This window comes from Theobroma umbraticum, unplaced genomic scaffold (genome assembly GCF_002168275.2).
Source record: "Theobroma umbraticum cultivar Fairchild unplaced genomic scaffold, ASM216827v3 scaffold_95.0, whole genome shotgun sequence".
In the NCBI taxonomy this organism is placed as follows: Eukaryota; Viridiplantae; Streptophyta; class Magnoliopsida; order Malvales; family Malvaceae; genus Theobroma; species Theobroma umbraticum.
Window position 1 is genome coordinate 4,211,978 of NW_018397257.1, and position 13,593 is coordinate 4,225,570.

At 32.8% G+C, this 13,593-nt stretch overlaps 1 protein-coding gene across 1 annotated transcript; it reads right to left on the minus strand.

Moving 5' to 3' along the window:
• Positions 1–2,716: 2,716 nt before the first annotated feature.
• LOC110412125 (DNA double-strand break repair RAD50 ATPase) lies at positions 2,717–5,520 on the minus strand. The gene is made up of 2 exons (XM_021422588.1): positions 5,011–5,520; positions 2,717–4,363 (listed from the first exon to the last, which is right to left on the minus strand). Exons 1-2 carry the CDS (start codon positions 5,263–5,265, stop codon positions 2,828–2,830), a joined length of 1,791 nt encoding a protein of 596 aa, XP_021278263.1. The 5' UTR covers positions 5,266–5,520; the 3' UTR covers positions 2,717–2,827.
• Between the last annotated feature and the right edge of the window lie 8,073 nt (positions 5,521–13,593).

Below are 13,593 nucleotides of genomic sequence, written 5' to 3' on the forward strand. Positions count from 1 at the left end.
GTCATTGATCTCCTCTTAAAGATGTTAAACTTTTAAAGTCAGGAGTAAGGCTCTGATACCACTTATTGGCCCTAATGGAGTGGTAGAGGAGGGTGAATAGCAATTAAAGGATATCTTGAAATCACTCTTGAGCCTTAAAAATTTCTACATAATTTGAAATAGAAGGTTTAAAACTTGCTAAAGTTAAAAGGCACTAAGTAAAGAAAACATAAAGAGAAGTGCACAAACATAATTATTTATAGTCGTTCGGTTTCCTTAACCTACATCCACTACCTTAATTTTCAAATTAAGGATTTTCAATCCAACTTCACTAAACTAGTGGAATCAACAGCTTCCATCAAGTTTTTACAAAATAAGCTTCTAACCCAAGGTTCAAAACTCTTACAACAACCCTTAGAGTGTGCAAGGTAACTCTTACAACAGCCCTTAGAGTGTGCAACCTAAACCTTAACCTTGCACACTCTAATTAATCAAAAAATTAAAAAAACATGGAGTACAATTGATCATCTAGCTTATCTAAGATGTATAAATTTAAGCTCAAACATTTTGCAAAGGATAAAAATGAAAAACAAGTGCACAAGAGAAGGTTTTTCCTCTTTTTGACTCCCTCAAAATCTTTTGGAACTTCTCTATCGATTTTTTATTGTTGGAGATTCCTTTTATACTTAAAAAATCAATTCGAACATCTTGAGACAAAGACTAACCGTTACAAACAATTTTTGACTATTATTTTGTCCTTTTGTGCTTAAATTTAAAATCTACTGACAGTGTTCCTTTAACCTGTTAAAAACAGACTTTAATTGATTATGCCTTTGACAGTTAAAATTCTACTTATGCAAGATATGTATCAAACAAATAGTATATTAGTAAATAGAATATCGATCCTTCAGAGAATTATTCTAAAAATTTATTAAGTATTAAAATTAAAACAATTTAACTTTATTCAAACAATCAAAATTTGGATAATTAAATTAACTAAAAGTTAATCAACAAAATCTAAACTAATTAAACAAAATAAAAATCAAAGCAAAAAGAAAATTGAATAAAAATCAAATTGGAAAAACCTAAGATCACAATATCCCTCACACTTCATATAAATCTTACTTCTTTCTTAACTTATTTCATTAGATTGAATTGATAACCTAAAGTTCTCAATTATTTATAATAGTCTCCCAAGTCTCTTATAAAAATATCTACTTTAACAAAAACACTATATTATTATGTGACTTGAAATTAAAATAGGCTCATTAAGTTCAGACTCTAATACTAGCTACATACAACATATAAGTATACTCCTATCATATACTTAAATCAATTTATTCATCTAGTGAAATAAATATGATGATATGTTATTCCAATTTTAGTATACACTAAACTTCTTTTTCCAAGTTTGTTTAGATTGCTAGATCGATTTAATTGATGATCAGGCAATTAGAAGCATTTAGAATAAATTAAAATAAATAATTATATTTCGTTAAAAATAAGTTAGAAAGAAATTAAAAATTTAAACTACATGTGAGTTCAATTGTAATCTTAAAAAAATAAATTTAGCTAGATATAGTTGCAAAAGTAAATAAAAACTTATTTATTGTTTGTTATACTGCTTTGTTATGTTAACCAGTTAATTGCAACTTTAATTGATTAAAAACTTTTTGTTTTCAAGCAGCATTTTTCACTAGCCTTCTTTCAACTAAGTTGGCTTCTCTTTAACTAATTAAGGCATCACTCCTTTCAACCTTAACTGATTGAAGTAGGCTCCAATCGATTAGAAATTCTTCAACTTTGAATCTCATGGTTTGGTGCCTTTGAATGGTCAACAATATTTTAAATTTGAATTTTGGCTCTTCTTAACACTTCAACTTTAACCTTTAACTAGTTATCTCCTTTGCCTTAACCAATTAAAAGACTTCTATTTTATACTCATGTAGTGCCATGAATTGCCTTAACTATTAATACCTCATGTTAATCAGTTAATATTTTTTTGCTTTCACTTAGTCTTTAGTTTTTTTATTCCTTTAACTGATTAATCAATTTAGTAGTATGGTAGGTTTCTTAACTTGCTTTCACACAACATTTATACTAAGGAATTTAAATGTAGTCCTGTTTACTTAAATAAATTAATTAAACATTAATGAATAAAGAATATTTTGTTATTATAAAAAACATATGAAGTCAACAACCCTACGTCCCTTTGATAACCGTTTACACTTCCAAGTATCCAATCTAGCTTCTACACGCTCCTCCAACAGTCTTCATATTAGCAAAGAGCTTTGAGAAGCACCTAGAGGAAGCCTTAAATACATAGAAAGTAGATTTCCAATCTTACATTAAATACACGCCATCCATATTTCAAGATTAGAAAGACTGACTCTCAATCCAAATAAACTATTTTTGTGAAAATTAATTTTCAAACCAGACACCATCTAAAAACATCTCAGGATCCTTTTAATGTATTGAATTAGATTTATTTAATAAATAACATAAATTTAGGAATTATTCTAGGTGTCACAAAAATAAACTATCCATATAAGCTTTATCCAACCCATTTGCATTTCTAAGAAATTAGAAACTTTTAAGGAGAATCAACCTACGGTCTTATTACCTAGGATTAAAATATCAAACATAGAAAGATGAATTTTATCCTTTATACAAACTAGTCAGTTACTAAAATGTTCGAAAATTTACCAGTAACAATTCATGTCAAGTGGACATAATATAGAAGAAACCTATATGCACATTTATTAAAATCTCTTTGCTAGTTACAAACTTCTCTACTTGAAACTGCCCTTGAAAAACCACTTGAGAAAAGAATTTTAAGCAAATTACTTTATGCTACAAATTTGTATCTGCAGATCACCTTACACCTTAAAACCCTTCCCTGAACATAAAATCCTGGCATCACCATGATCTTAACCCGGCTTGGTCCATGCGGCCTTTGCCTTTCCATGAACATATCTTCCATGTAATGTGGATCGAAGGTTCTATTTTCTTCAACCCGTAGAATTCCCAATGGTGGATTGAAAGAGAAAGCAAGCAAATGAAGCAACCATATGCATTTAGCAGCAACAAAGAAAGCTTGAAGCAGCTGTTCTGGCCATGGTCGAGTCCAATTCAGCGTTGTAATGATTAAACTCATCTTCTGATCACAGAACTTGCTAAATTCTTCGCTATAATATTTAGTTCCCTTCCTTAGCACTTCATTCCAGCTTAGATTTCTAAGCGCAACAAATGATGTAAATTGAGCCTGGCGATCCTGTTGAGGGTCCAAGAGCTTTGGTGACCCATTCTTCTGAAATACACAATTCTCAAAATCTTGGTAGAGTGACTGGTTTATTATTGCTTCCAAATGGTATAACACTGCCTTAGAGTACTTTGAATTCAATGAAAGTTTATATGGTTGAAGAAGCAGATTCAAGTTGTCCATTAAAGTATTGTCAGTCTGTTCAATATGTCCAACAAGTGTCTTGCAGAACTGTTTCACTGACAATCTTGCTTCTGATACTATCTGCAAGAAACCCTCTACCATTACCTCCTCACTGACAGGCATCACGTTTTCACCATTCCCATCAATGGATTTCCCTCTCCTAGGAAAATTTCCAAGCTTTTCATTGATTTGAGAATCCTTTGTTTGTGTTGCTTGCCTTAAGGCTTTCTTGAGCTCTTCACAATAGGTTTCTAAATACTCCAGCTTCTGCTTGAGCTCTCCTAATGAAGATCTCATGTCAGCAACTTCCGTTAAGGCCGCATCTCTATTCTCATTTGCTTCTATCAGCTCTCTCTTCAATGTTTCAATTGACAACATGCCGAAGTCCTTGAATATTTGTGAAACTTCCTCGGATTCTGTTCGGTTAGGAGAATTCTCATTCTTCTGTTTCTTCTTTAACCGAGGGAAAAACCACGACATCACCCCTCGATTCTTCAGTTGTGATTGAACAGACGAATGAGAATCTGTTAGTGGCACCACAGTATTAGAATTCTTGATGTTCCTAATGACATTTTCAGATTCAGCTGTTATAACAGCAGGCTTGCATCTATTGCAAGATGATACAGATTTGAAATCCCCCAAACTGTTTCTCCTACTTCTACTTGACTTGTAAAATTCTGCTCCTGGTGATGTTTGTAGGACAGTGATGTGGTTTGCGCAAGAACCAGTAACAGATTTTTGATCTTCTGCAGGACAAACATGTGATTCTAAGGCAGCCAAAGCTGAAGAGAATCCTTTCCTCGAAGCTGAAATCTCCTTCTTATAATCTGATAAAACAGTTTCAGTGCCATTTCCTGCTTCCAGGCCATATTCATCCCAACTTTCAGATAATGCTTGGTTATTTGTATGGTAGCCAGATAATGTTTCATCTTCATAACTCTGTCAAACAGTCCCAAAGAGTGAGTGAGGTTAACCACTGACAGTGCACTGGAACTCAAGCTGGGGATTTAAAGCATTCTAATATAAGAGGTAGAAGGCAAATTTATAAAAATAATTGCAACCTATAGAATTCCTGGTTATTCTTTTCCTAAATTCAATAAGTAAAAAAAGTTTGAACTCTACCCAAATAAGCTTAAAAAAATTTGTGTTAAGTAATCAGAGATTAAAATTATAGCCAGGAATTTAGAATAAATACAAATGCAAATGTACAATTAATTAAAGAAGAATATTGAGACTAATCCTCGTGAAAAAATATACCACTACTTTCCTAGACCTATTGTTTCATTGCTGTAGAGACTCAAGACCAGCAAGTGGGCAAAATTTTTCAAGAGGTTTTTACAGGGAAAAAAATTAACACGTTATAATCATCATTATAAAGTTAAGTAACTTAATTATATCATAAATCTCACTCATTCTTTTTCACATAGAATTCAGTAAACAAGGTAAACTACAATTAGATAGCAACAAAATGGGAACCTCATTTAACAAGAAACAGATACTTAATTCAAACAACTTACTAAAACTGATGAACAAAGCAGAGCAAAAGAAAAAGCAACATTAAAGACCCAAGAGATATGCTAACTCACGGGAGTAAAAACAGGGTAATCTTGAGCAGAGAACTGAGAAACAGGGCGTGAAACAGGGGAAGCAGAAGATGGGTATCTGAGATTTGCAGGGGCAGGGCTGTTTCCTTGCATCAAAGCCGCATGTAAGGCTCTAAGCTCCACAGCCTTGGCAATGGCAGCCTGTATCTCTTGCCTGCTAACTTCATTGTTGCTGCTATTGTTGTTATCACTTTGATGGCTTTCAAAGATTTGTGAAGCAGTAGCAGCCGCAGCCATGAACAGAGGATGAAACAGAGCAGCACATATACACCCAAAGAATACAACAAAGGAAAAATGATGAATTTTTGTTCTCTTTCTTTCTTTTTTCAATGAGAGGAAACAACAACAGAGAGGATTAGAAAGTAGGTTTTTAACGATTGGATTTGATTTGCAGAGTTGAAGATGATATCCAGCTTAGAATCTTGGAGAACCAGAAACTAGAGAGAGAGAGAGATGAATGTAGGGTATCTCAAATCCAATGTGCTTTTGTCTTTGTTCTCAATGAATAAATAGAATGACAGCATGTGAAGCAAAGAAAGAGAGTGGGGAGGGAGTAGTAGTTTTTACTCAATGTAGCAAGAATAGATGAGATTTGCAGTTTACCAAAATGCCCATAATTGTATCAAAATAATCACGATAGAATATAGAAAATGTTGGTACCACACATTGAGCATGATTACTTAAGTACCATACCACTATATAGTAGTAGTTTTCATGTGGTAGCATTGTCTCCATACTCCCCCTTTTTGTTGTAGTTTTTAATCCTTTCGTTGTCTAATCATCACCATTAATCATAATGGTGGGTTGCCTGCTAGGATGTATTTAGACCCACAAGGGTCGTTGATTAGACATGTGTTATTTAAATGACTACAACCTTTTTTAATTAAATTTTTTTTCTTGAAGAATATATTTAAAGCATGTTGATAATTAATAATGTATTATGTAATCTTTCTGATGTTACTATTAGTTTGGTTTTCTTTTTTTCTTTTTTAGGGTTTTGATATAATTGTTAGAATGTATGTTAAAGACCTTTATTATTTACAAATTTCTTTATCTGAATGAGAACACACAAGAAAATTAAGAAACATCATTTCAATGGTCAATAAAACACATGCCAAATAAGTTTTTTTCATTTCCTTGTTGGAAAGCAAAGCTTGTTGATGAATCTTTCCGGGCTGAAAAAGGGGGAGAAGCAGAAAGGAAATATAATACTGGTAGCACTCTAGACCCATCTTTGTGGAAGCAGCATCACATCTCCTTCACATCATGGATGCATTTGACATATGGAAGCTTTCTCATTGATTGCTATTTAGGAAAGTTGAGATTAGCTGTTCCAATGGAAATCATTTGCCATTTGAATCTTTGTTCTCTCTCAACCTTTCTACCTTTCTCCCATCTGCACTGAGGTTTTATAATATATATATATATATATATATATATATATATATATATGCTGTATATAGTTTTGCACAGACATTATTTGTACAAAGAAAGAGCAGTGAGCTTTGGGGGCAATTTAGTCTACTGAGGTGTCCAAATGCAGTTTTTGCCGAAAGGCGCACAGGTGGGGGACAGAAATATCCAATTCCCTCCAAGCACTCAATTGTCTTTCTCTTTTTTTACTTTAAAACAGTGAAATCTTGTGACGAGATAATGCCACACTGGGGACCAAACATGGCCTTCTCATAGTTGTTAAATTACAAAAAAAAAAAAATGAAAAACCATCTTCATACTAGATGCAAGAGTATAAATACTTATGGGGGTTAAATGGAGTATTTCAAGAAATCAAGGGTATCTTTGAAGAAATAAAAATAGTATTATATTGACTTTGGTTTAGGTTTTTTGTTTATTTGAAATGGAATTCCATTTAGGATAAAGGAAATATTTTATGTGGGAGTTCGTTGTTTCCCATAACCACTTTTTGCTTGAAAAGTAATTACTTAAATGAAATTAAAACTTTTAAGCCAACTACCCTCCCTGAAAGTAAGCTGGGTTTGTCAACCTCCACATGCAAAAAGCTTTCTACTTGTTTAATCAACAGTAATGCAACAATCATGTTATCGGATTACAGCTTAAAAGATCGATAGGGTTTTCTTTGTTTTGTTGGAAATTGTTAAGGTTTAGGCACTAAAATCTTGTTTTTGGACCTCTAATTGAGTGGTTGAGACATGTAAGTCTTCGAGACCTAACAGTTAGGTTTAGTTTGTTTTGACAATAATACTTTATGATATCTTGTTGGATGAGAAAACACACCCGATTGTAATAATGATAAAATTAATTAAGCCTCAATATTTATATCTATTCTTCCTAGTTATTAACCTTTCAGTTTATGCGGCTTTTCATGGTTTAGATCTTATGTTGAGCAACTGTTGATGATATGAGATTCTTATCCTTGATTTCAAGTCACCCACCTTTCCCATCATTACGGCTCTTTTATGAGTTGAGAGATCAAAAAGCGGGATTTCAAGCAATTAAAGTTTATGTGAGAGAGAGAGAGGTTATTCAAATGAGGTGTTCTTATTTTTGAAGCTTGTCCACAAAATTCAGCCACCTCGAGCATCGTAATCAAACAAGTACTTGTCCCTCGCACTTGAGCTTTGTTTTTAACTCATCAAAACATGATCAGAAGATTCTTAAAAGCACTTCATAAAGCCGAAACAATGTCAGCAAATTGATGTAAATATATATATATACACACTTATAGGTGACATAACTATACCATCTGCTTCTGCCTGTTCGATAAATAACCAACACAACGGCCCCGACCATGCATGCTTACCACTAAGATTTATTCAACCACGTAGGAATCACTTTTCTTTCCATGGCGTAACGCTCAAGCTAATACTTTGCATTATTTTCAAGTATATAACAATCTTGCCCTCTGAAGACCTCCTCCACCGTATAGATCTAAAGCAAAAACCAATTATCAAATCCATCCAATCCTTGGATATTTCTTTCCATGTCAATTGTTCTACGTCAGATTCATATGCCGTTGGTCCCATTATTAGATTAAGATTGTGTTAAATGGTTCTAAATGAAAACAAAACTAATTGCAGTGTGTGTAAATAATGTAAAGTTTATGAGGAAAAGTTTTTAATTTTTTTTGGGGTTCGTTATCACTTCCATTATATCATATTACGTGGTAAAAGTAAAAATAACCTTGCCTTTTTTTCTTTTTTATAAAAAAAAATCGATATATATCTTTTTATTTTAAATGTTAATTAATTAGGTGCAAGCCCCCAAGAAGTGTCCTGAATTAATCTGTGCATGACATCTTTTAATCTTCATAAATTTTAAGCAATTTCTAATCTTGAATTGGGCCCCATCGACCGTCATCCTATTTGGATTTCTGGCCACATGCATTTTCCCAGTCATTAATTATCAATGAACTAGCTACGAGCCTTTCCTGTAAACAACTCTCCATTGTTTGGCTACTTTAACATGCAACCTCTTTATCTCGACTTTAAAAGAGAATATATAAATTTACACGATTGTAGCCTTATGTTTGGGAAGATCTAGCCCAAACCCTTTCGTTTTCACTTCCAGCCTTGACTGAAAGAAACAAGAGAGGGTGGCTTTTGGGTGTCTCTGTCTTTGTACTCTAATAAAATACATCACTGAAAGGTCCCAACAGCATTGCAGAAAGTGTGCTTCTCTTTTCCTTGTGAAGCTAACAGAAGCGCTACACGCTTTGGTGAAATCTACCACTCACTTTCAATTTTTACATGCCTACAATTTTACTGCTGCCATGCCATGTTAAGCATCCTTCCAAAAGTAAAAGTAGAAAGAACAGATATTCCTGCAGGCTTCTGGCTGGAACACTTGGATTTTGTCCTGTTTTGTTTGTTGCATCTTGGTAAAATTGGATTCCGGCTCTTACGTATTTAATGACTAATTGGCTTCTCATCGTATATTAAAATCAAAGAATTAGATATGAAGTGTATTTTAGCAATCCATTAGCCTTGGTGTTAGGCTTTGGAGCTTGCATGGACCCTATTGACAAGTATTATTATAGTGTCATTAATAGATTCCATGGAAGTTTAGGCACAAGGTCCAACAGATTTGCTTGTTAAAGGCAAAAGGCCCATTCTCTCTTTCCTTTGAAAATTGTGATTCTTGGCAATTGTAGACCTCCCTCGGTGAAGACAACTGGATAATACAGAATACATTTGTTCATGGCTTCATGCCCATTACATCCACACAAAGGAGTATCAAGATTATTCCAATTTTGCAAAAGTTCTGTTCTCTTGCCTGCTAATTTACATTTATTTTTAACATTAATTAAATAGCCCTAGCCACTCTAATGATGGAAACCATCAGACATCTATTTTGCCGTCTATTGAAAATGATGGGCATTTACTTAAAAGCAAAAGCGTATTCCAATACCGTAACAGATACGAACTAAACGTGATTCAACACATCAACTGGTTTACATATATAGATATGAAAAAAGATTCATGAGTTATAAAAAATTACAAACAACATACAAATCAGCTTCAAACTCGACTCACATCCCCATCTCAATCAAACTCACGAGAATGCTACTACTCGGACTCACCAGATACAAACACTCATAAATTTAATCCCAAACACAAAAAGTTATACATATGAGCACTCTCGCTCCATCTCAACAAACTCTAACCATTTATCAAATATTCACTGTCAAGAGCACTATCCCTTAGTCTTATGTTGTGTCTACGCATCCATCCCTGTATACTCTACAAGTTTACTTAAAATCTTTTTCTCATACCTCATCCTATGGAGACTCTCCTTTATTTATAAGCCCACTAACTTGCACACTAAGAAACCCTTTCTTCTTTTTTTTTTCTTTTTTAAAGTAGAGAAGTCATTAATAAAAGTCCGAGTTGCTAAGAGTATTTGTCTTTTAGTACATCTTAACCAATTCAAGAAATACATCTATCAGTGCCATATATTACCATATGGCAACAACAAACCATAGGAGATATATGTTTGACACCGAACATCACATTTTATAGGAAAGTAGACCATCTTCAATTCCACTAATGATAGTCGAACTATGAAATGTTTCACTCAATTCCCTAATTGCTTGGGCATCCAAGTTAATTACTTTATATATTTCTACATGAATTTCCCTTGAAGTCATTTCTAACGGTGTCATTAATGAAGCACTTTGGGTCTTGGTTTCACCACGACCGTTGTTCTCAACGACCACATCCTCATGTAACAAGTGTTCTTGTCTATAAAGAAAACTTGATTATAAACAGAACTCCAAAAACAGTGTTAATGTTAGATTTGGCCTTGATTTTAGCACAATTTTTTACCCACAGACCGATAGGTAATTTGAAAAGACCACTCAGAAATTGCAAGATATGTTACATGCTTGTTCCGTTGATTTTGGAGTCACATGAGACTTAACACTTACCTTTAGTGGAATTTGCTTATAATAATAGTTTTCAGTTTAGTACATAGATGATGTCTTATGAGGCTTTATATGAGCTAAAGTATAAATCGTCCATTTATTGGTTTGAGATCATTGAAAGGAAGCTCCTTGGACTAGAGATGGTTCAAGAGATCATTGACAAAATTTGGATGATTAGAGAAAAGATATTAGCAGCAAAGAGGCATTAGAAGTCATACATAGACCATAAACGTAGAGACTTGGAGTTCGAGGTGGATGGCCATGTGTTTTTTACAGTTTCACTAACTAAGGGAATTATGAGATTCAAAATGATGGGTAAGTTAAGCCTATGGTACATTGGACCATTTGAGATCCTTGAGAGAGCTGGTGTAGTGACTTATGGTCTAGCACTTTCACTAGATTTCAAAAGTACAACCCCGATCCATCTCATGTGATCTAGCATGAAGCCATCCAATTAAGAGATGATTTGAGTTATGAAAAGGAGCTTATAGTCATATTGCATAGGCAAGTGAAGAAACTTTGATCCAAGGAGGTAGCCTGAATTAAAATATTGATACTTACTACTCAAAAAGCTTTTAAAAAGATTTTGAAGAGCAAGTATCGATAATTGAAACCTAGAAACACAAGTATGGATACCTCACCCAAAAATATTGATATTTTTCACCATTTATATAAAAATAAAATGGATAAAACTATTAGGTATGACATAATCGATTAAAAAAACAACAAAATAGAAAAAAAAATGCCACACCTACCTCAGATCACCTTATTGTTTTTAATGTGAATAGAACATTATGAGAAGTGCATTCAAAATTGATTACCTTGTCGAATGATATTGTAAGCAAATGGTATCTTCTTGATGTTTAAAACTAGTGTACACCTCAAAGTATGTAGGAACCTGAGCTACCCAATTACTTGGCCTCTGATGTTGCACATGCAGCCACAATAGAATCTTCAGCGAGATGTGAACTTCCAACCACACCATTGTGCCAACTAAGTGGACAACAAATTGTCTATCTCTTCCTCTTTTAGTCTCTAGCCAAATCACACAAAAAACTCTTCCAAAAAGCTTTTAAAAGAGATGGCGATACTAGAGAGAGTTGTATTAGTTTTTTGTAAGACTAAAACTAATAATCAAAAGTGGTTGAAAAGATGGCTTTATACCTAGGTTAATTAACTTATTAAGTTAGCTATTAAATCCTCAATTTTATAACCTCTTATAATATTGACCTCAGCACTAAATTAAACCATTTTAGTTAAGTCCTCTTTAGTTAATTAAACTCGTTTATGATTTAAGTCTAACTTAAATAGTCACATTCTCAATTTAATCCATAATGCAACTTTATATGTGTGACCCATTAAGTTCCTAACATGTTGGTAATGAAATTGAATTATTAATCTTTATTAATTAATTTAAATGAATCCAATTCATATTAAATTAATCAATTCAATTTCATAGATCAAGATTAGCATCTAACAATGCATCATGGTCACCTAATTGTTAGGAGAGTCAAAAGGTTCTTTGACAACCTTTCAGTGTATAATTTATCAGTTTAATTTATTCTCTCATCATATATTTCGGAGATGATAAGAGCATGGAACAGTGTCGTCTCTTATTGACCTCCATATTTGTTCCTACAGTTAGATCATTAGCTTTATGAAAACTTATAAAACTCATTTAATAATCTCCTAATCACCTTGGCCAATTATTTGATTAAGCAAATATGAACCAAAACAAAAAAAATATTTCCTCTTGAATCACTTGGGATGATGATTTCTATCTTAACCACGTATTTGCCTTTATATGCTTTATACTATACTCAAAAGCATCTTGATTTGGTATTCTTAATAGGATCCATAAGGATGAAATCAAAGTATAATACTCCACATATAAGACAACTTAGTGTCTCAAGTTTAAGGATTAATTACACAAATGATACATGAGAAGTATTGCATAGATACTAGAGTAAGATACCAAATGCACTTATCATGTCAGGTCATGTTTAGTAAATTTGCTCTCCCATGCCAAACACCCACATACTAGTTCCAAGTATCTCTATACTCAATCTATGAAAGCAATTGCTTACTTCACAAGTGAGGAATATAGAAACGTGTTGATCTTTGAGCATTATTGGTGCCCCGTCTCAATAATACAATGATCAAGAACTTTTAAGAACAATGCTTTTATGCAAAAAGATCTCTTGATTGTATCACAATACAATTCCTTTATAAGGCATATAATTCCTTAGGCTTTATCTACATAAATATATATGGTGATTAAATTACAAAATTATAGATAAATCAAGGGTAAAATTATCTTTCTACTGTTGCTATGCCAACATGTTGACAAAAATGCTAACGGTTAACTAACGGCTAAACTTACGTGTCCAACGAAATTTTTTTTTTTGGTTGAGTGTCTACTCAAAAACTAATGGGCTCCATGTAATTTCGATTAAAACTTAAGAAGTGAGGGTATTTTACCCTTTTATGAAATTGGATCAAGCACATTGATATGGAATATCATTTTCTTAGAGAAAAGGTTCTTAATGGTCTAATTAACGCTCAGCATGTATCCATTGATTTGCAAATAGCTGACTTGTTTAGAAAAGTGTTGTTGCCAAGATAGTTTACTCTACTTCTAAGCAAGATGAACATATTAAATATGCATACTCACCTTAAGGGGAAGTATCAACAATCAAACATTATCAACAAATGAAACTTACCTTATGAATATTTCAAATTAGTTGTTAATTCAAATTAAGGATTAACTTAGTTAAGATAAGGATTAATAGATTATGTTAATCTAGATTACAGTTTTACTTCTCTGTGTATATAACAGTATGTAATCCATTTCGTTTTGAATATAGTTTACAATTTAATTCAGTCTTGCTTTTGTTACTACACCATCTCTTTCCTTTTAGATTTCTTGTCTAACAAGTCTTTTATCTATCAAGCAAACTTGATTAAGAAGCAATATCACCCATCAAAAATTCAAATTCAATTTTTTTGTGATGAGTTATAATTTCTAACATTTTATATATATTCAAGTTTCGAATGTAAACAATAGTTAAATGATAAATTATCCAAAAAAGAAACCCTTTAAACTATTATGAAATAGCTCAATTTCCATATTGTTTAAGTTCTAAAAATTCCTCTCACATGTG

Excerpts from the sequence above, each read along its gene's own strand:
- LOC110412125 (XM_021422588.1), bottom strand. The coding sequence starts at position 5,265 with ATGGCTGCGGCTGCTACTGCTTCACAAATCTTTGAAAGCCATCAAAGT. Across the intron at positions 4,364-5,010 it reads ATTACCCTGTTTTTACTCCC|AGTTATGAAGATGAAACATT; the intron begins GTGAGTTAGCAT and ends ACTGTTTGACAG.